At 42.4% G+C, this 24,349-nt stretch overlaps 1 protein-coding gene across 14 annotated transcripts in view; it reads left to right on the top strand.

The window, feature by feature from the left end:
• Positions 1 to 24,349, top strand: part of myt1lb (myelin transcription factor 1-like, b) — a 98,886-nt gene that overhangs the window by 34,836 nt on the left and 39,701 nt on the right. For 8 of the 14 annotated variants that reach the window (XM_034222191.1, XM_034222193.1, XM_034222194.1 and 5 more), the window contains exons 3-4: positions 6,781 to 6,826; positions 8,300 to 8,333. The exons of 3 other annotated variants lie outside the window; for them this stretch is intronic. In XM_034222191.1, the coding sequence (XP_034078082.1) occupies positions 6,781 to 6,826; positions 8,300 to 8,333 (80 nt within the window). Of the gene's footprint in view, positions 1 to 6,780; positions 6,827 to 8,299; positions 8,334 to 24,099; positions 24,267 to 24,349 lie in introns of those variants that run through there. 3 more of the 14 variants (XM_034222200.1, XM_034222199.1, XM_034222203.1) reach the window with 2 other exon arrangements.

Here is a 24,349-nt window from a genome sequence, read left to right as displayed (position 1 = left end):
CGGAGGGATCGGCATGAAGGCACATTATGCAATGTGCAATGTGCACATTATCCCGCTTATTACATGGCCACATTCTCAGCAAAGTAACGACATGACTCCCAATATTAATTGAAATGCTTTTATGGATTTAGAAAATGATTTTATTGATTTAAAAAATAGTTTTGTATTGATTTAAATTGACATGCATCCGCTAAGAAAAATAGTGCGTTGTTACTGTTTGAACTAACGTAGCAACGGCAGGAACTGTTTCGATAGTGTTTTTGAGGAGCTTTTTGATTACAGATCCAAAAAAAATCGCGGTTTTTCGGTTTAGCCATTTCACAAACCGTAGGAAAGTAAAAATGCGATTAATCGTGAAAACCGAAAAAATCGCCCAGCCCTAATTCAGAGCCGTCTTTGAATTAATAAAAAGCAGTTTAAATGCCCATTTTTTGTACATTTATATACAACAATAAATATGTGTGAGTGCATTGAGAGATATTGTTGTGGAGAGTCATTTATATATAAATTGCAAAACACATTTGTGAATCCTTCTGTGAGCATTTATTAACATTGAGACTGATCTGACTCCATACCGATGTTAAGTTCACCTAGGAATGGTATCATTGACTTAAATGTTGCTCTTCTGTCTATATTGGTCACATGATGCCCCTTGACTGAAATGTTTCCTGTTCAATATCCCCACTGATTTCCTTAACATTCTGGGATGAGAGTCCACATCACAATTGACTCTAAACTGTAATTTCCCTTTCATCACTCACCTCAGCAACGGACCTCTCTCCACTGTCCCTGTGTTCTGCCTCTGACTCACTCTCAAGCGCCTAGATGTCAAGAGAGTAGGGGTGAAGTGATCATTATGTATTGAGCAGTATACTCTTTCACATTGAATCATAACAAGTCATACTGAATGTAAATACAACTGACTCTAAAGTAAGTCCCAGTCTGTGACATTGGACATTTTGAAGACTCAAAGTCCCAAGCAGTAGGTAGAATATTAGCTAGTCTATGTAATGTGCACAGAAAATAAACAGTTAACTGAATACTGGGATGGAAATGGCCTATAAGCACTCAGTAAAACATAAACACACACAAAAAGCTTCTGAATGATAAGAAGTATAATTAAAACATAATGCACATTATCATTTTGAGAGAGAGTACCTAAATTAAAGAACTCAGAAAATAATCTCTCATCGAACTGAGGCAGTAAAACACACTGACTGCGCCTCTACATGGACATCATGGAGTTTACATGGGCCCAGAGAGATGGGGTTATTCATGTTCCCTGTTTACATGATAAATACTAGTAACCTGGCATTTCGATGCCTTTTCTCATCTAAACTATTCAGTATTTGTATCTCTCTATCATGACATAAAGACGAAACTCCTCTCCAGAAGTGAGACACCGCCGCCGCCATCACTGTTAACTGTTTAACTACCAGCTGAAGACTTACTTTCCTCTTCTTTGAAATGTTGTTATGTCCATGTTGTCCGGGGGAGAAAACATATCAAACCAAGAGATCGTCAGCTTTGATTTTCGCTGTATTAACCATTTCCTGAACATTTGGTGTGTGTGCCTTTTACTGCCTTACCTCCGCTACCGGCATCGCTTCATACAACAGATCTGAGCTGTCCAACTATGGCAACACTCCTTGAACATGCGCGCGCTATGGGAGAATCTGCCTTGGTACAAAGCAGCAGTGAAAACATGGTACGGAGTTTCATTGATTTGGGCATTCTCTCAATAAGCAAGTGGAATGGATTTGATAGTGAAGCACTGACACAGCGCTCTACAAAGTGCGGCGAGTGGAGAGACCGATGCACGGACTTTCCACATGGTAAAAGTGGGGGGGTCTAAACTAATCATTTGAAAAAGTGGGGGGGACTTGTCCCACCCTCATATAATGGCTGCGACGCCCATGCCAAAAACAATTCAATGAATTCTGTTCCCTTCTTAGCAACAATGCCATTATCTAAGATAACATATTTTAGATTAAGAAAATCAGGCTGAATAGAATCATGATTTTGTAAAGGAAGAGTATCCAACTTGATCCACTCAGGCTGCAAAGCGATCATACAGGTAACAAACACAAATCCTTCCCATCCTGAACTGTAACAGCTGTCTCTGGACCAGCTGATAAATGGTTGTATTGTATTCTGATCCCACTCTAACCATGTGAGAGCCCTGCACTGCTGCTTCACCCACCTGAGCCATTTCCCCTAGGAGTCAGGAATCACTCCCCAGATTTGTAGTCTCTCCTTCTGTCTCCATCACCCTCACTCTCTTTCTCACTGTGACTGTCAGCGCCCACTCAGATGCTTTCTCCGCAGCCCTTCACACTAATTCAGATGCACTTAGCTACGGTTTGGCACACGTGTTTACTCTCACTAGATGATGCCTGCCGTAAATACCTATTTGCAGTGAAATTCGATAGTGCCAGTGCAGTTTCGGTGTGTGCATGCTGCTACACTGTACACAGAATACCAATCTGTGTGTGTGTGTGTGTGTGTGTGTGTGTGTGTGTGTGTGTGTGTGTGTGTGTGTGTGTGTGTGTGTGTGTGTGTGTGTGTGTGTGTGTGTGTGTGTGTGTGTGTGTGTGTGTTGGGTTGGGCACCATATGCCTGAAACGCAGTCTCCCAAAACCTCAAGGTGAAACAAAAGGAAACTGATAACGATGTGAATTGTTGTGACAGATGTCTGTGCGCCCCCATCCCCCCATCATCAACATGATAAACACACACACACATACAAAATGCTTGTTCTATGTTTCAGCGCATATTACAACAATCGCTGTATTTCTTATAATGTTTCATTTTCTCCATCAAACCGCACCAACTCTGTAGTTGTTTCTTTTGCAATTGATCTGTGTCTGATGGCGTTCCTCTGTCCTACGTACTGACGGAGACACCTCATAATAGGTTCTGCCACTTTATTTCCCAAGGAATAGGAATTTACATATTGTTTTCATTTTGAGTCCAAATGTACAATCAATACCAACACAAACACAGTTGTCCTTCTGACAGCTGCTTTTTCCAAAAATGCATTCCATTCACATGCATTTATTTTCAAAGGATGGCAATCTTTAACAAGCATTTTCTTGTCAACCCTCACACCAAATATGCTGCATATTAATTCAAATGTATGGATGCAAATGACAGAACATGGTGACAACTTCAGGAGAACACAGAGGCAATATATGTTAGATAGGAATATGAAATACATCCCAGTGGGGGTCATTTGAATTGCGATCAAGTTGCATATGTGGTCCCACCATTAACTTAGTGCAGCGTTTCTCAAAGTGTGGGGCCGCCCCACTGGTTGGGCGCAGAGATGTGATAGGTGGGTCGCGAATGGATGCGATGAACGAGAGATTATTATTATTTTTTTTTAGAATTAATTTGTTGGACCTCAGGCCGGAATGGAACCTGGGTCCTCGCGGGCGGTAGTGGACTGTTACAGCCGGAGACTCTCAAGTCCCGAATCTCTCGATGGCCAATCCGAGCCTGCTCACACACACACAACTGAAACCAAAATCATTTACAAACATATGTAAAAATCTCTCATAAACACATATGAAATCCAAAGTTATTCACACATACATGTGAAACGCTCTCATATATGCTACACATGTGAAACACACTCACACACACTTGAAATGCACTCATATATACACATTATGAAATGCACTCACACACACGAAACACTCATGCTTTTATTTATATGATTTTATTTATTATTATTGACTGATGTTATTTCTTATTGGTTTTATTTGTTATTATTGACTGATGTCATTTGTTATAAGATGTAGGCTAGAACTTGACGTTATTTAAATACATTTGACGATTTATGAAAAAAATCCTTGCAAACAGACGTGCTTTCAGCTTTTTAACATTTCATGTTTCAGATGCTCCAATACGTTTTTAAATGGTGTATTTAAATTACTTTATATAAATTGCTGGTTGTGTGGAAATCAGAAGAGAATTGTCTTTGGATCTAGCTTCATTATATGTGTTTGCTAACTATCCAAGCTCAACCCTTGGTGCTTGGATCAGCGTGACTCTGTGGTTTTTCACCCGGCCCCATGCGCCATTGATTCGGGGTCTAATTGAGACGCAGACAGAGAAGGAGTGGGCCTCCTCCTAATCCTCAATAAGCAGGCTAACCTTCATTACAGCAGTGACATTTTCCCATGGGCTGCTAGGAGAGAGAAACAGCCAGATAGAATATGATGGCTCTACAACATATGGTGAGCCGCAGAGGCGTGCATGCTCTCTGGGTCCAGCGCTCTCACAGAGCCTTGAGGGAAGGAAGCGAGGAAACAAAACTTCCACTGCTCTAAATGTTGCTGCTGTTTCATTCTGCTGCTGGATTCTCTTGTTGTAGACGCCATGTTCTAAACCTGGGCCCTCAGCGAGAGTCTGGAGGCTTCAGAGAAGCACTGTTAGTACGCGCATAGGGGGGTGCACTTTATCTAAACATGCATTCATATAGTAGTCAACAGATGATATGCTGCTTCTGCCATTCTGCATCAGGTTGGGACTATTTCTCTTTTGTTGTTATGTCATTCTTTAATTTTCGGAATCCATTTTTTTTATTTACCTATTCTATTTTTATTAACAGGAGAATTTTAAATCAAAATAGTATTTTTCTAAACACTGTGATACAAGTGATGGTAATGCCTGTCACGAAAGTTTAAAATTGTAACGGCATGAAAACTCATTTGTTTAGAAAAGAAGTGGGAGGAACAATACCTTCCATGGGCAAACAGAGGAAGAACAGAGCACTACCTACAGAAACAAATAGAAATACATTACAGCACCGCCCACAATGATTGACAAGTGATCTCTGGGTATTTCAGCACAGAAACAGCGGCAGTGGGTGTTTCTCAATGTCAAGTAAAGCTGCTTCAGAGCCACTATTTCAAGCATACTACGTCATCGAGTGCCGTCGAAGGACTGTTCCAATGTCCAGCATACTTGGAATTCTACCGAGCCCGGCATCCTTTCTAGCGAGAAATGTCGAGGCTGCACATGTGTAGACCCCGCGGTCTTAAAATCCCCACAATGCTTTGCGCACGGACCAATTTCCCCAAATCTGTGGTGGAAAATGTAAGGCGGGGCCTCTCATATGACGCACAGATGCACACTTGCTAGCCTGTTCCACTCTTCGTTTTCCGAGGCTAGGAAGGATTCTTGCCTCGCTTCTGAAGCAAGTGACTCGGAAGACATGTGCTACCAAGCAAGCGTACTCGACATTGAGAAACACCCAGTAACTCAAATAGAAGAAAAAAACTATGAGTAAAATGAATTGGACTTTACATTGAATATGAGCTTTTCTATTAAGAGTTAGATATTACCGATATTTAGGGCAGTCTGGAATAACGTCTGTCCGTACAGTAGTCCATGTGCTGAGAAACCCTATGTATCCGACATGATTTCTCTTCCCCTTTAAAGTTGCACATGTTGAGGGCTCTTGCTCGTACTGCAGATTGTTCCAGAGAAGCTTTGATAAAACAGAGCAAAGACCGGTGAGAGATGCTCACTGAGAGAGGACTAACTCCACTTTGCTCACATGACTACTTCGGAAAAAACCAAGGTTACTTCTCGCATAGGTACACACTCTCAGTACTCTACACTCAGTCTGTCTGAATGAGTGCCTGAAAGAGGGGAGAAGACTGGATTGATAAGTTGTTATTTTTCTTTTAATATCCATTGCCATGGTAACAACAGTTAAGCTTCATGGAAAATATATAAATAACATATATTTCTACATAGTATAGTTGAGCCTCCCCAAAATACTCTAGGTCTTTTCCTCCCTGCCACGCTAATAAGATTTACAAGGTATCCTTGCCTTTCATCTTTTTATTTTTCTCCAGCTGAAACATTTATTGGCATTCATAAAGAAACACACCATTAAGGCTGAGGGGCTCTACAGTAAAGTAAGTGTGGTGTTAATAAATCATGTTTAATAAAAAGAGACATCCAAACAGGGCCACGGCCCCCGTCAGAGTCCAAACCCAGCACCATGAATATTTAGGGACATCTGGAAATAACAGAGCGACGTTAAGGCTCCTCAACAATTTATGATGTGTTGGTGCGGGAGAGACCTACCTTTAGAGGGATGTATGTTGCACTGACATGAAAGTGAGGTGGAAGGGAGGATAATGCTTACTCTGGCATAATAAGAGCATGAAAGCAGGAATATTGAGGAGGCGACAGCATAAATGGGAACCATGCTGTTAATGTTGAATGGTGTTATGTCTGCAGTACATGGGTAGAATGATGGTCACACATTCATGAATAGACAGATGGATGGAGTATATGATAAATACTTCACATAGGATTTGCATCATTTCAAAATGGGGATTTATATTCCTTCCTAAAACGGAATATAGGGAAATTCATTTAATACTTTTTTGATCTCTTTTTTCAATTTACAAACAATTTGATCTGTTTGAAAAAGTAGTCTTTGCATAATCTGTTTTAGTTTTAAGTTATTTCCTGGAATACTGAGTACACTTAACACCATATTAACACTAACATATTATTTAAAAAAAATAAGTATTTAAGAGATCCTTTCATTCACATTCACACTGCCCAAGAAATCTATACAGAAACCTGTCAGATATCAGGGGTCCTAATGTACCTTAGTCTTTAAATCACTTAACTGTTGGACAAAGGGTAATACTGTACCCTGAGCAATAAGGAACATACATCCCAATTAAATATAATTGATCAGCTCCGCGGTGTGTGTTTAACTGCTTGTTTGCGCCTTCTCTGCAGATGGAGGTGGGTGCAGACGATAAGCGCCATCGAACACGCTCCAAAGGTATCTGCACGGACACACGCGGACACACAGCGGCACTGACATTCAGCGTGACCTTCCCCACACATACACACACACACACAAACACACACATACTGTACATACACCACTGCACAAATCCCAGACTGTCACAGTTGGGTTGCCTCTCCTCACCGCTCTCTCTTCCTCTATCCCTTTTTATTTTTTCCCAGTAAAACCAGAATACCAAAGGCATTTAAAGAGCTTTGTTCGAAATCCAATAAATACAGTGATATCTAATCGTACAAAATGATACATAGTGCAAAGTGAAAACACATTTTGGAACTATAAATAAACAAATGAGGTAACTCTGTTTGAGCTGATGAACTGGTGAAACCTTTTGACTTGTATGTATCAGGTCCTTTGTGTACTTGGTCACATATAACAAGTAGAATCTCACGTTAGCCCTTGTCCTTGCTCTCCAGTCCACTCTCACAGGTTTAAAGGATCTCAAACTAAATGACCATGTTTTAATCCTTTTAATGCATATTTAATTTAACTTTAGAAAATGTCAAACATCTTTGACCGAACAAAGAAGGTGTTGACCATTGTTCCGACATCAAGAGGATCATGCACTGTGTGGTGAAGGCTACGACCATGAGCCCCTGTTTGATTGGGTTACATGTGTCTTCTGCATGTCGGCCAATGAGGGAACAAAGAGGAGGACTGCCACTTTAATCGTCTTCCAGGCTGTGTCCAATCACTCCCTATTCCCTCATTTGATTTGATATCAGAATGTGAACAGATCATTTGTACTTGTTTAATTGACTGAATACTTCTACACGCCACAGACACATCAAGTATAACGTGGATCATTTTATAAATTAAATATTATTAACTTTCATGAACAAAATCACTATCTTTACCGTTGGCGAAGCGCATTATAAATAATGTGTCAGACATATAAAAGCAATATAGAAGCAGCACAAGAACATGTAACATATTCGATAGAACCAATGTGGTAACAAATAAAGAAAACTGTGAAAAACAACATACTGAAAACTGAAGTGTACATATTCTTTATATTATGTAATGTTTACAACCCTAACAGAACAACTATGAGCATAGCTTGCACATTCAATCCTCTAATCCCCTTCAATCAGATTCCATCTGCACATGCATGCACCGAAACACATGTGTAGCTACTGTCTAAGCACCTTGATATTTAAAAAAAGGCTCATAGCAGATTGGATCTCATATCTCTTAGAAGTACTATAAATAATAATGATCAACATAAGACAGAGATACCATCTAAAAATGATTTACGAGTACGAAGTGTTTCAATGGAAACTCATTTCATGGTAAACCTACACACGTTAGAAGTCACGATGATCGGCTACTCAGCGGGTTCCTTTTCATGTGTTATACAAATAGCCTGTGGATTTAGAATGCACTAGTCAGTCCTGTTCATAATCTCTCTCCCCCTCTCTCTCCCCCCTCTCTATCGCTCTCTCTTAGTGCCTGTGGATCCAGCATTAACAGAGCTTTTCAGGTCAGTGAAATGTAAAAAGTGCACTGCACTGATACACACACACACAAAAGCAACACAAATCCACAGACAGGCGGAAAATGGAACCGTTTACACAAACACATACTAATACACACCCACTCACTAAATTGGCCTGCTCTTGTCTAAGTGCTGAGGCAGAGACAGTCAAACAGTGCCTGGATCAACTGTCCCCTTCTCACTCCTCCTCTGCGCTGTGATAGCTGCCCTCGCTGCAGCAACACTCTCCAAAGTGTGTTTTGATGCCAGTTATTTCTCTTTCTTGCTCTTTCTTTGGTCCCTCTGCTTTCCTCCCTTCTTACTGTTGCTTCAGCCACACAGAGATTGTTCCATTCTCTATCCTCATTCCTCACTCTGTGTCTCTTTGGACATCTTCAATGTCACAAAAGATGAAAACAGCACCAACATATTTTTTTTTCTTCGACCAAAAATGTCTTATACAAATTCACATTCTGAAAATTACATATGCAGGTTTTGTCAATTTATAATGCTCCAACTAGACAAGTAAAATAATTGCTTTTCTCGTATGCACTTATTGATATTTAGCGTGACAGACAATTATCCATTCATTACCCATGCAGCACAACTCTTTCTCTCTTTCTACGCCTACTGCCTTAAAGTTGTTGTCGGGTGAGTTGAGTGGGCGGAAGGTAGAACACTTCTTTTTTTTGTGTTTAAAAGTTTTCTTTGTCATTGGAAACAAATCTTTCCAGCATTTTTTTAAAACTATTTTTTTAAGAAATTCAGCCAAGGACGGATGTCATGGTTGGGGAAATTACAAATAGAAGAAAAATGTGTTACACATTGATTTCTGCTGCAAAGTAAAAAAAAATACCAATGGGGTCATGGAGATTTTGAAACCAGACTTAAGTGTATATTTAACTGCCGTTTTTGACACTTCTGCATAGGCTTCACCACTCTACCTTGAATGTGCCTGCGTAATTCCATGGATGTATAAAGAAAACTGGATACAGCGTTGGAGGCGGGGCCCCGTTCATTCATATGAAAGTTACTCAGTGGCGCATTAAGCCAAAAGGGCCAGACTCAAGTACAATATTACCAGGACTAGGGATCTGGGTCCAGAGAGCATTTCATCTTGCATTTCCCCTAAGCCCCTCCCCCAATCTGCAGCGTCACGGCTGGTCTTGGCTTATTTAGACATTTTAGATGATTGTAGAGGGAAAGTAACTCTGGATTTGACATGTAGCTCCTTTCACAACTTACAGTAAAGGACCTAATGTTGTAATTAAGGTATATTCTATTTTCATACATGGTAGTTGTTTTGAAAATATATGCTGATTTACACATCTCTTTCCCGATGTTAGTGGATGGTGAACATTTTTTTTTGGGGCCATGACATTACAGAAGCTGTAGTACCACTGTTTGGCCACTACAAACATTTGAATGCCCGGCTCACTTCCTGAGCAAACAGTAGTCAGCAGTAACAGAATATAGAATCGGATGTTCATGCACAAATCAATCACAGCGAAGTGTAGTCTGCCTTTTACCCTATAGTAGTAGTGGGCAGCTATTGGACAGCGCCCAGGGAGCAATGGGAGTGGGGGGGGGTGGTGTCCGGTGCCTTGGAGGTGAACTGGGAAATCTCCAAGTAGCAGTCCACACTCCATATTTTTAAACTGTTCGGGACTTGAACTAGCAACCCTACGGCTCACAGTCCAAGCCCCTACTGACTGAGCCACTGCCGGACGAACTACAGTACTCACCAAGGAGTTCAGCTGAAGATGAATAGTTATTATGTATCACTCTGAGCACAAAACCAAACCTTTTCATTAATACATGTATTGACTTGAATGAAGAGCCTCTATACTGAGGAGTCAAAGTGGCAGCCCTCACTCTGAGGACTAAAATGATGCACAAAACAAACTAAACAAAAATTGTTTTTTGTTGCCATTTCAATGTACGAGGCTCTCGTAAGAATTGGCCCTAATGGAGCCCTTACCCTGGCGTTGTAACAGCTTATTGACGTATGTTCCACACAGCGCAACACAGTCTCTGGGGAGGAAGAGGAGTGTAGCCCAAAGGATCTAACCGGAGTTCATTAATGTTAGCCACTCTGTCCACTCTACGTCCACTTCTGACCGTTAGCCATGCACAGAGACTCCAGAATAGATTTGACATATACTTTTGTCTTCATTTGCGTTGTGTAAAGTATAACATGCTTGGGAATTCAGTAGTGGCTATTCCAGCGTCCTCTACTTGTCTTTGCGAGTTGTTTCCACACCAATAATGTGTGAATTTCATTTTGTCCTTGGCTGTGTGGTAGGGGGTGTTTGCAGCTCAGATAAGGGTTTGCTACCTATATATCAATACAATATTATTCCACCTGGAAGATTACTGTGTAGCCTTTAGCTGATATTCATAGATTGTACAAGGTGTTCTCTCCCTCCTCTCTCTCCTCAATCCCGCATCCCTCTCCCCATTTTCCATCACCTCCCTCTCTCACTTAGTTCCCTCTCCCTCCCTCCCCTCCCCTTACTCTGCTGCTGCCTGCAGATAGTAATTAATCAGGGGATCGATGTGAAGCCTATCTCCAGGCTGAGGCGTCTATAATGTCGATAATGCTGCTCGATGGCCTCTCTCCCCGGAGAGCTGATAGTCTTCAGGACGAACACGCTTGACTTTGCATGAAGCGGCCTGGACTGCGTCAGATGGACCGCTGCCGTTACGCTTGTCTGCGTGTGTGTTTCTTATACACAAACGCCCACACAGGTTTGCACATTGACAAGGTTCAGGTGAATGATAGCGTATTACTAGACTGAGAGAATCTCAAAATATAGAAAGGTTGACTATTTTAGGGTTAAACTAAAGACTGGATAGTAAATGCTTTTATAAAACTGTCAGTGTTCCTCATTGACATTGAACAGGGCTCTATTTTTCATAACTGGATTAGTTTGGTGGAATAGTAGAATATAAGACATGAGTCTGGATTTCACAGTTATGCAGTCTTGATAAAAATGTATCTTAAGCTGTTGGGAGAGCTTTGTGTTATTTGGTTTCATTTGAAAATAACATATTCTGCTCATTTCCAGGTTCATATTTGTATTTTGCGCCTCTACTGTGACATGTTTCCATGATTTAATGTTCAGAAAGCTCTTTATTCTTCTCATACTGCCTGTGCTGCAGCCCCTCTTTCCACCTTTTTCTGATTGGTTTGCTGACCGGCCCTGGTATCATTGGTCAACCCCTTAGAGATGTCCCCTTAGCCGTACAATGTGTTTGAGTGCTCGCCGATAGAAGCGCAAGTGTTTCATAGTGACGTCACTATGTTATGGAAGTAAACAAATTCCAATGGAGGCGTTTCAGGCAGGGGGGGAGTGTGTGGGAGAGAAGCTCCCTCTGGAGGGAACTTTGGGATTTTAGCCTTTGCAGACCGTTTACATGCACTAAAACTGACATCTGATATACTACAGGAAAGGGAAGCTCCAAAAAGCCTAATAGTGTCTCTTTAGCCTTTTTTATAAACGATATGTAAGTCATTGAAGTCGGCCAGATTCCAGGTTGCATCACAGATATGGCTTTGAGGTGCCTGACTCTGATGGCTTCAGACGTCTTCTTCCAGATATGGAACAGTCATAGTAATCATAGACCCTCAGGACAGCAAACTGAAGTCTGTATTCTATATGACGAAAGTGTAGGAGAAGCAACAAGCTTGCTTTACTGAACTGGTAGTAGTATTGTGCACAATACGGGTTCAGGGCTTCCGTGTGTTGTTGCAGCTGCCCGCCGTCTGCGGCTATAAATAGCAGCTACTATAAAAATTGGACGGTAAAGGCATGCCTTTCTATTCAAAGCTCTAATTACATGGTTGAGTTTCTTTTATGAAAGAAAAGAAACAAAGAAAGCTTTAACAGAGACCCCATCTCAATAAACCTCATCATGGTTTTCACAAGCAAGGTGGGTTGGGGGAGGAGCTGTGCTAGACGGAGCTCACAGCATAAACATTCCCCTCCAAGTCTCTTTTGTCATTTGCATATTTACAGTCTGCCATGCTAATCGTGTTTATTGGGGTGTATAAGTACTGCGCATGAGCTCAATGGGGAGGATAGCTTTGTGCCAGAGACTGCATTGGGAGGCTCTGGGATAAACATGGCCCCCTTCCCCCCATTTCGCCAGATACACGGCTCCTCTTCCAGTGAACCAATTTCAAAAGACAAAAAGAGCTGTCTTACGTAACTAGGACAGCTCAGGAATTTGCTAATTATGGTTTTAATGTTCAGTAAATAATTCCCCAGATTTTTTACAAAGCCAAGAATTTGTGAAGATATGTTTGTGTTTTCGGTGTTCGAGCAGGTGCAGTTCTTCAAAATCACATCATGAAAGAGGGCTGAATCCATACTATGTAATGGATGTCTAGCTTACAGGAATAAGGTATTTGTTCACTTGACTGCATGTATCAGAAAATATTATAGAACAAATTACACCGCTTGAAAAAGCTATCAATATGTAAAGGTGTTCAAGGTGGATGTCTCAGTGCCTAAGGCTGGCTCGCAAAGGTAAACTATTCACTCCCTGATTTGCATTAATACTAACAAAAAAGTCAAAATCCAGATTTGCACGATTTCACCTTGAGCACGTAGATTTCATTGTCAGCCCCCGTGTGCTTTTGCCCTGAAGTGTTGAGCACAGTTAAGTAAGGTGGATAACTGCTAAAGCTCCTCATTTTCCCCCTGTCAGATTCCCTGCTCTCACACAGAAGACATGAGGTGGTCCTCTGTGGCGACGGGCCGAATGAGAGGGGCGTACAGTCCGGGCTCTGTCTTTAATTGCCGGTGTCAGAGCTGAAACATGGCCGAACAGGAAATGAGCAAGTTAATGAAACGTTTTAATTATTCAACATAATTGTGGAACGTGACGAGCGTGTCGGTGAATCCCTGGCCTGGCTGTTCTCACAAGGTGTCTCTTTAGCACACACACATTCCTGCACTGACTCCCTCATTCCCTTTGTCTCACACACACTGAACACTTGCTTTCCCATGGTGCTCTCCCTCATACTTATTACTGGCCATTCTCTTCCATGATAGGATGAGTGAGATCAGTCCGTGTTATAATTACTTGCCCTTGTTTGCTCGGGGTCGTACCTCTGAGCCGCCCACCTCCACCCCCCCCCGCCGAGCCCGTATGCCCACTGGCCTGAGCCCCCGCAGCCATTCTGCAGGGCGGCGGGAACTGGCATATTGATCTGAGAGCTGGAGAGCACAAGAATGAAAGACTTTTCCCTCATTCTCTATCACTGTCTGTCTGTCTGTCTTATACCACACACACACACACACACACACACACACACACACACACACACACACACACACACACACACACACACACACACACACACACACACACACACACACACACACACACACACACTTACCATCGGTGCATGGCGGATAATTAAAGAGAACTAAAGCAAACATGAGGATATCAGTTCATCAGCACGCCTGAGACTGCTTCCATCTCCCCCTCTGTCTTTGGTCGCTCCTTTCTTCCTTTCTCCTGTTTCCTCATCTTGACATTCCTCTTCTCCTCTCCTTCCTGCCCCTTTTTAGTTCCCCTCTCTCCCCACAACACCCTTTCCTTCCTTCCTTCCATCCTTCCTCTTTCCCTCTACCCCTCCCATCTCTCTCGGCTGTCTCTGGCAGAGCTAATTCCCTCTTCAGATGGTGCAGCTCTCATTTGCATACTTATCAAAGTGTTTGGACTATCCGACAGAAGCTGTAGGAAGGTGGGGTCATTAATATGTTAATTACCACCCCCCCTTTTTATCATCCCCACTCTCCTTTAGACGGCAGCGAATCATCCATATCATCCATATCCTCCACCTCCGCTTTGCACGCAGTCTTTGAATGTTTGAATGTCCTCAGAGGCTCTGCAAATGCCATGAGACTGTAGACACTTACACACGGGGGTTAGGGTAGATAGTTACCCACCTATAGTGTATGTGTATTGTATTGTGAGTGTGCACTGGTCCTGGTTGCTAACAACATTTAGACTGTCATTAGCAACTTTATTTTGTTAAGGGCAGTTCACAGTCCAGCAACGTTACTTGAGATATTGTTGTGCATTTTAATTAAAGAAATTGAGTGTTTTAAACTAAAGCATGGATCTCATGGTAGCGAGCCGATACAATCTACCACCATTGTCACTGTAAGTCAAATGCAAGAAAAAAAGCTTGACAGGCATAGCAACAGTAACCAAGGAGGGCGGGGCTTGGCACACTACCCATTACTAACTCTAATGCACGTCTGAGTTTGAACCATATCTAAAGGCACATTTCCATGAGACACATACTGCACTATACACTGTAGATCAAGGCTAATCCTGACGTTCAACAAAGCTCAGTTAATGAAGAATCTCTATAGGCTGAATCTGCATACTGTACAGGATGCTGTTCCATGTCAGTTTAAGCAACATGATTACCATACTTGTCCTATGGAGAGGTTGCAGGGTCAGTAGTTAAGTCACTCAGCTGAAGGAGTGGGACGTGCCGTTAATTCTGACGTATCTGCTTATGGGCAAAGGTTAATGGGTCATTTATATGTTGGCTGTTGTAGCAAGGCTTGGCTGGCAGAGCGTTGCAGATTACTCAAAGTTGACACAGGTGATTGACTGAGGTGCCTACAACAAGTAGCAATGGCTGACATTCATTCAAAAAGACATGGGAAGTAGTAAGCAAATGTTGGCGAAAGGTATCTTGGGAATTGTTGTCCTTGATCTAGTTTGTTTTGTGTGTTGTTTTATTTAAATGCTGTGCTTTGCTGTACGGGAATGCCAAAATCCACAGAATTTGCAAATGTATTCAGTAATATGCCAGCAAACAGAGGTAAGTGGTTCCTGGAATGAAAGGGAAACATGAACATAAAGCAACATTTTGTCTGTGGAACAGTGAAGTAATAGAGACTCAAGTGTTTTCTAAAGTAGGGTTCAATAATTTAACCCGGAGAGTGAAGGAAGAGACACTGTTCCCTGCTCACCAGTTTAGATTTGAGCTTTTCAAGGACAAATAGCAATGGTAACTGCTAGCCCACTGAACATGTTTATGTTAAGTAGAGTTTCTTTCAGTCTTGCTTTCCCCTCTACTGTCCTCTTGTTTTCGTATGCCGCTGTGCCTCTGTCAGAGCGCCATGTGGAGGCTTTCTAGGTTAGTATTATGGGTGGTGGATAGAATGAATATAGAAGGGACGACAGTATATTATCACAGGGCCATCTACAGTAAATTACAGATAAACAGTGTGATTTTTACAAGAGGCAACACAGGCTACCAATGCTTGTATTGTACCCACCATTTAATGTTCTGTCCTTCTCCATGGGTAAAATAGGACAGAACAAAGTTAGGGAAGGTTAGGGAGTGAAACAGGGAAGAGAATCATGGAGAAAGGAAGATAGAGGAGTGTGTGTACAATTGAATGAAAACAACAATACAGCATTGGAAACTAGTAAATGAGGACAGAAGTAAAGTAAAGGCAAGGAGATTAGAGCAGACAAAAGGTGAGATGAGGAGAGCCATCACCTTGTTCTTAACAACAATAAAAGCCTCACAAATCCATCTGGCCTTGCCTCTGAATACATATTTTTCTCTGTGCCAAACCGAAAGGGTGTTCAATTCAACCCACGCAGGGCAGACTTAACAATTACTCTAACTTTAAACGCAATTTCCTGGCCGTGGGGAATGATTGACAGATCGTATCCATGGTGTCAGGGGGGCAGCCACACCCCTCCTCACTAAGGCAGAAATTAGAGAACAGTAGGAGCTAAATTACACCTTAGCAAAGACCTCTGGCTGGACAGCAAGGAAAGCATGATGAATGAGAAAAGGATCAGAACAGAAAGGTAGAGGGTGAGTCGCGTGGGAGCATGGAGATGATTGGAGGAAATACATTTGTAGTTACACAACAGCACACACACACACACACACACACACACACACACACACACACACACACACACACACACACACACACACACTCAGATGCTGGTAGACACACACACACCAAGGTAATGGGTCTGCAGTACTATAGGAGTGCAAAGAGAGAGACACTTAAATGTCATCTCTCCCTCACTCTCACACACACACAACACACATGCACACACACGTTCATCTCCTCTCCCTCTACTATGTCATGCTCTTAAAGCACTCAGACTGATATGAGAGCAGCAAGCAACCAGCAGTGTGGCACAATGAGTCTCAGGGTATCTACAGTGGAAGAGCCCATTGGCGTGTCCATATAGTAAGGCAGAGAATCTACAGATCTACTGTGGTCCCTCTATGCAAGTCAGGTCTTAAAGGGGCCCTATGTTGCTACATTTCAGGTTCTTATTTGTATGTTTTGCCTCTACTCTAACATGTTATCATGCTTTAATGTTCATACAGGTCTTTATTGTTCTCATACTGCCTGTGCTGCAGCACCTCTTTTCACCCTCTGTCTGAAACCAGAGCCCAGTCTGCTCTAATTGGTTAGCTGGCCGGCTCTGTTGTGATTGGTCAACCGCTTGGAGATCACGTACAATGTGTTGGAGCGTTAACCAATAGAAGCACAAGTAAACAAAGGAGTCCAATGGAGGCGTTTCAGGCAGGAGAGCAAGTTTGTGGGAGAGGCTCCTTCTTGAGGGAACTTTGGGATGTTAGTCTTTGCAGACAATTGACATGCACACAAACCAATAAGACACTACAGGAAAGGGACAACCTTAAAAAGCATAAAATGGCCCCTTTAAATTATTAGTTATATACTTTATTTGTGTTACTGTTAATGTTATCATTTTAATAGGCCAAACACAACAATGTCCTGATTATTACTACTGGGTATGTGTATCCAAACCCAGACACGTCTCATGCTTCAGTGGCATAGAATCCAAAGAAATATTAAAAACCAATCAGTGAGCCACACTGTTGCACTGAGTGATAGGCCTCTTCTTTAAATACACACAATGGGTTTTATTTTCAGTCAATCCTACATACACCCCCCGCTGGAGGGAATACTCAGTAAACTGGAGCATCAAATGTGGATTAATCCATATCTGAAAATGGTTCCAGACACATGCACCCTTTTACTCTGGTTCGAGTGAGTTCAGCAGTAGCCAATGGGCTTGGGGCTCGGGGCTGAGTGCAACAGATAGGATGGGGAAGTTGTAAAATATTAAGAGATGTACCAACACGTTTTTTTTGCGTAGTTTAAACTTCCAGAAAAGTTAAATAATCTGCATTGATGGAGGTTTATGTGTTTCAGAATGGTACTGTTGGTAATCAGGAACAGTGTATATCTGAAGTAAACTTGACTAAAACCAGTGTTTTTCTTGAGTCCAGCTTATAAGCAGCACTGACATCCTTGGCAGACTTATTTATTTAAAGCCATATTGTAGGAGTCAATTGAAGAATACTGTAAATGACTTGTTGAAACAGATGTTCCTTGCAGCGTACTGCCTTACAGCTAGTACTGGTGCCGGACCACTTGTGACTGCAGTCTGATGGTCCACTAAGTCTTTGCTGCTAAGACCGACGGCGTACTGTAGGTTTACCTCTATCCGGGTAAAGTGCTGCCAGCCTGGCTTCAAGGGGCCTCGACTGGAGCAGGGCCTCCAGAACAGGCTCTTCACCTGGAGAGAGAGGGGTAGAGAGGCAAAGGGCAGCGCACTGACACACACATTCACAAGTACATTCACACATACTCTCTCTGAAAGCAAACTGACACACATGTAGACATACGAGCCACACACCCGCTGACACACACCTCCTAAGCCCTCACACACGCACAACCTACTTCACATGTAGAGCAGCGTTCCCAGCTGAGTGCCTCTCTCCAACCTGGCAATTTCAGCGGAAAGAGAATCCAGCTAAAGTACACAGGGCGTCAAGCAGATTTCACAACAGGGGGTTTGAATGGCAGAACGGCCTCACTACAGCCCTCGTTACTGATCCGGCAAGATCCAACTCATCTGTTTCAATAGCACTCTATCATTCACACTTGTGTGGATAGATGGAATTAGATTGCAGAAGTCCCATTTTTTTTTTTGTAATCTTTTTGCAGCAGTGTTGGATTGTTTCTGTAAATACTGTTTATCTAGTGCCGCACATATTTAGGGGAAAACACATCTCTATACTTACTTCCTCGCATTCACAAATACAATTCATACACAGAAACATAATGTAGTATACGCACAGCGCCAATCGACAGTGATGTTTTGGGTGACATTTACTTTCTAGGTTGCACAAGATGCTCGTATAAATGAATCATGAGTAAATCTGTGAGGTGTGAATAATAGATGGGAGGAGAGGTAAAAAACAAAGGAGCGCTGTTATTATTTGTTAATAAGACACTCTGGAGCATCACTAACTAGATCTCATTATCACAATATGCGCAGGCATGCATACGCACATACACGCCCACGGCCACACACACACCTCCAACCGCCCACGTGCACACACACACCTTGTGCACACAACCCACATGCCAAACACATGCAGACGTCTCTCTTCCTGCATGACTATTTTTACCTGTGAAGCCTGTCGTTGCCTAGCACTCTGTAATTACATCCCACACTCCTCCGACGGATGATTAGAAGCAATGATGGATGGGTTAACACTGTCACCTAAGGATGCCTCGGTGCAAAACTAATTAGGTGGCCATACATGTGTCATACAGCTGATACATGCGATAGACCCTCTCAGCCTGCTGCCATAACTGTGGAACAAGTGCGATAAAAGTGCAGGACGTGTCTCCCGCTAATCAACAGATAAGAGATGATGAAGTTACTCCACTCTCGATTTAATAGATCTCCATGGCTCGGTGGTGTCTCGACTATGGCCTACCAGAATGACATGAAGAGTTACTTCAGAGGCATTTTGCTTTTCAGTTTGCCCCGCCAAACATTTCACTTGAATATCTCAACAATAAAACAAACAGAAACTTTTCTTTTGTTTGCTTAGCCAGGCTTTATATCTATAGTGTTCCGCCCACAATCAATGCCCTGATTTCGTCATCACCCTCCATGAAATCACAGTGATCATTTGAACTTTTTGTTTATTGCTATTTTTGGAAATGGCCCGTTATATCGTTTTTTTTACTTTTCACAGCCAGGAAAGATGATACTATGGATTTTCAATCATGTAAGGCAACAACGTTTTTGATACATCCCCTGTATAGACACATCTTGGTGTTATTTGGATCAGGAGGTGGGGTGTGCTTGTCTGCTTATACATGCATGCAATGTGTGTGTGTGCCTATGAGATGTGTGTGCGTGCAGACAGGGATGTGAGGGGTTGCATTGATGATTGCCACGGCTGCAGCTGGGGCTGTGGGCTGAGTAATTGCCTGTCTTGGTAGGGAGAGCTTGGTAGGGAGAGCGTGGTAGCGAGCTAAAAGTCAAGTGCTCTCTTCCTGCTATAGACCTCATTTGGATTCCACATTGCTAGCTAGCAAGCTAACGCCAGCCTTGGGCCTGTATTATTCATAGCTTGACAGATAGCTCTCACTAAAAGCATTGGAATTGGGCCAGGTGGTGATGGAGCGACAGGGGGAAGCGGCCCCACTGCAGCACACACTCTGGCAGGAAGAGGATACAGGACAGGAGCAAAGGATACCAAATTGAAGATAGAACGGAGCAGCAGGGAGATGAGCAGTTTTAACTGAGCAAAGGAAAAAAAGAAATAGGGATACAGAGATGAAGAGACGGAGGAGGTGAAGAGGGGACAGAGGGTGAAGAAGGATATCAGACAAAAGACGTTAGAGCACAGCTTACATTAGAACAGAGGTAGAAGATGAGTGCACCAATCACAATAGGATGAAAATGGATAGAAGGCAGAAACGGAAAAACAAAGAGCGTGTGAGTGAAACCATTTCAACTAGAGGAGAGAAAGAGGCCTGGAAAAAGAGAACAGGCATGCCATCCAACCCCCGCCAAGCTCAGCAACCCCTCTGCTTCCATGTGCAGAACCAGATAAGGTCGCATTAATCAAAATCTGCCACTTCCCCCTTCCAAAAAAACACCGTCTATGCCATCAACCCCCCTCTGTGAAGTATCTGTCACTGAAACGGAAATTTCCATATTTAATGGGAAAGCTTTATATCACCAAAAAGCCAGTGTGGGCTGAGGGTGAAAAGCAGAGAGTTGGTTGGATCGTCAGCTCCGTCATTAGCTCATGCACTTTAGGCTGCGCGCGGAGCCTCTGGGTTCATTTCAGTTTGCCTCCGACACCATTGTTATCATTTCAAAAGTGTGATGAAGCTGGACTTTGATTGGTATTCATCTTGTGCAACTACAATCACTTGTGTAATAATAGTTTATTTTACCAATGCTATATTGTCTCTATAGTCTCTTTCTTCATAGCATATTCTGTCCTTGTATAAACCTCAATGCAATTTAAGACACACTTTTAAATGCATTTCAAAACCAGGGCCACAAAATTGACATTGGAATACACATGCGCTTCCTCTCGTCATGCCTTCAAATGATGCCATTTGTTTATTTTTCCCCTTTGTAGTTTTCCCCCTTATTTGCCTCCTGAGCATATTATGACAAGCCGGCAGAATACCTTTCTGACATTACCCGGCGTCAGATAAACAGGTGGTGTTTATGCTTTTTTTCATCCTCCTCTTTTCTTTTTTATAACTGCCTCCCAGAGGAAAGGCATCAAAGGGAATAGCAGATCATGTGCAGTGAGTGCGGAGTGTGCCAGGGGGACGTGGGCATGAAGGGGGGAGGGGGGGTTGGGCGAGGGGGTGGCCAGATGCTTAGGGCCAGCTTCAGGCCGGGCACATCCTGACCTCTAACCCCTGAACCCCCACAAGCCCTCGTCGAACTCAGACTCCCCCTCCCACCCGCGGCCAGCCCTCCCCTCAGAGCAGCTGCCAACTAAATTACATCAATGTCAAAAAGCCCTCCTCCTCTGCTGGGGAGATGAAGCCTCGTAACATGACGCAGAGTTGGGATCAGAATGTAACACAGGAAGGGCACATCAGTCTGACAGAGTTACAGTAACGGATAATGTTGGAGATATACTATATTGTAGTTATTGTCTACAAATCCTATAAGAGTGAAACCAACAACGTGTTATTATCTCTCAGTACATGCTTCTTACACCGCAGGTCTGTGGCTCAAAACCACAAGCCCATTGGTTCCTGTCAGGTTCTTACTGAAGATGTACAGCAAAATACACCTTAAACAGGATTGTGCTGTACTTTTAGAATCACATCATTAAAAAGAAATGAAGGATAGTTTATAACGGATTGACTCAAATAACGGCTGTTTCCATGTTTATGATGATGAGGTAGAAGTCACTTTGCGCATTAGTGTGGCTCATTTATCTGTTTCTAGTAGTTTTTGGACAACAATGAAGGAGGAATCAGATAAAGCTGAATATGGATGATATACTGTAGCTTGGGTTTTTCCCATGGGATTTGACAACAAAAACAAAAGTCATAAAGCAAGTTGCTCTGTAGATAAACAGATTTGAGGACATCCTGGTGGGAATTTTCCCATTTTGTTACATTTATTGGATTAATAACTTAATTGGGAAAATATAACAGTCGATAATGACGATACATCTAGTTATAGATTAAATAGTTAGGGACTCATACACTGTCTATTATTCCTGTAAGAAGCACATACTAAATGAAGGGTAAAAGAATAATGTGCATTTGACTCACAATATAATTTACCCCTGTTATTCTATTCACTCACACTAACTCGTTCTTGTCAGTTCATCTAAACAAACAATTATCATGACAGCCAACACTGGCTTACATAGACAAATGGACACGCTGGAGGAAAGCATTTCTTCTCCAAAATGGCTGCTGGGCTAGCAGCTAACTAGCTGGCGTCTCTCTCTAAGTCTCTGGGTCGGGGTGATTGATTGAAGTCATTACGCTGGTGGAGAGACTCCTTACCTGGCTAATCCAGGAGTGAATTTCGCTGCAGCATGACAGATAGCCGCATTACATCCCCGGAATCTGCTGCCGAGTGAGCTCTCCTGCTCAGGACCTCCACCACCAAATCATGTAAGATGGCTTGTATGATACACATCTCAATATTCTGCATGATCCATCACAAAAAAGTGTTCAGCTCTAGGAGTCTGAACAATTCTAGGAGTCTGCTTAATTATTTGGCATATTAAATCAAAATAGATCAATACACGTAATTAGCCGTTACCATGACTTAATGGTTACCTAAAGTACTGTTTACACCTGCGTTCACCCAATTTGTACAAATGAGTTCAGATAACACGACAACTGATACGTATTCTGACTAGGGCTGTGCATCTTCACTGGTCTCACGATTCGATTCGATTATCCTGTCAACGATTCGATTCAATTCGATATCCCGATGCATCCTGATACATCACGATTCATACCAATGCGTTGCATCCTCAATTTTCTATATTACTGCACATGGCTTATTTTTCATCAATGCATACATGCAGTAAATACATATGAACTCTCTTTTTATTATTTAGAAAGTGCTTCAGAAATCAATAACATAAATGTCTTGACATTAATTTATAAACCAAAATAAATTAATTGTATAGGTCTAGCCTCCCTATATCTGTGTGTGAAGTTGTTCCATCCTCAAAAACTAAAAAATAATGCTTCTGCAGTCTAGCTGCAGCTTCTAGCAACGGCCTTCTGTTAAGAAAAGGACACTGAATGTCCTGAATGTGGCATCACACACAGGACTTGAGTCTGAACACAGCAGACAACAGGAGTATTTACAACAGCATATACAAACAAATACTGCATGTGGGTGCATACTTACATTCTCTGTCTTACTGTTACATAAATCCCATGAATGTATGAGATTAAGTTAGCTTCATTATATCTCAGTGATTAAGTGAATAATAAAGTTTCTATCGGGTCACTATCAGCCTGTCACTCATTATTTTCAGGGAGGGGGCGGGGTTTGGAGGAACGGAGAGGAGACGGTGATCGCGGGAGCTTTTTTCCTCCTGCCTTCACAAACTTTACACACGTATATATCGTCTGAAAATTGATAGAGGACATTCATACTTTGCAATCCAAGACTTAATTAAATCCACCAAAAACCTGACATGATTGTAACGTAATTATTTTTGAAAAACATAAATCCCTGTGCCGCAGCGACACGGAGTGATTCAGAGCGGGTCCTTCTGCTGTTGGTTCTGGACTGGTGGTGTTGTGTTGGTGGATAAAGCAGACTGCTCCGTGTTTGGTGTTGCTGTACCGCTGTCACGTCTGTTCCCTGATCTCTACGTTACCGACCGATTTGATATTAAAGTGACAGAAAAAAAAAAACGTTATAGTAAAGCCGCGGCCGGAAAATCAGGAAGCAACGTTACTACGCTATAACCGATTATCTTCCGTCACTGCATCGATACCGAATCGTCCACGTCCGCATCGCAATGCATCGTAGAAACGATTATTTTCAACACCCCTAATTCTGACCATTTGTTTTATTATCGAGTCATCTTCAGATTCAATACTTAGAAGCAAATGGTTGACATTTTGCTTAAAATCCCTCAAACATTAAATCACTCATTAAATCAGTTCCCCATTATTGTTCTTTTAAACGTCTGATCAACTTATCTTTTAAGCTCCAACCCACATTTCCAAATCTTTGACTAGACTATCATGTGTAGCCCATCCCTCTATCTGAACAGCCCTGATTTGTCTTATCCCATCTTTAATGCTCTCAGCTTCATTCCCACATCCTCCACCAAGTACTCCACCACTCCTCGATGGGACAGTGTCAGTGAGGCGCACACACCACCTGTGAATAGTAGTTGGCAGATATGAATAAAAGCAGCTGAAGAGGAGCCGCTCACGCCTTGGATGGACTCTGCAGGATAAAATGTAGCGAGATGTTGGTTAGCCGCATTTGAGATGTCCACTAGAGTCCGTGCTGTATCTCAGTCCTGTCCGGGCAGAGGGGCTTAGTGTGAGTATTTGACTAAAGTTGAGACTGGGTTTTGTTAGCTGCAGGCTACAAATTCTAGAGCCGGAGCAGTGAATGGGCAACAA

The sequence above is a fragment of the Gymnodraco acuticeps genome, unplaced genomic scaffold (genome assembly GCF_902827175.1).
Source record: "Gymnodraco acuticeps unplaced genomic scaffold, fGymAcu1.1, whole genome shotgun sequence".
NCBI classification, from domain to species: Eukaryota; Metazoa; Chordata; class Actinopteri; order Perciformes; family Bathydraconidae; genus Gymnodraco; species Gymnodraco acuticeps.
The sequence above is the reverse complement of the archived record's forward strand: the minus strand, read 5'-3'. Positions and strand labels throughout refer to the sequence as shown.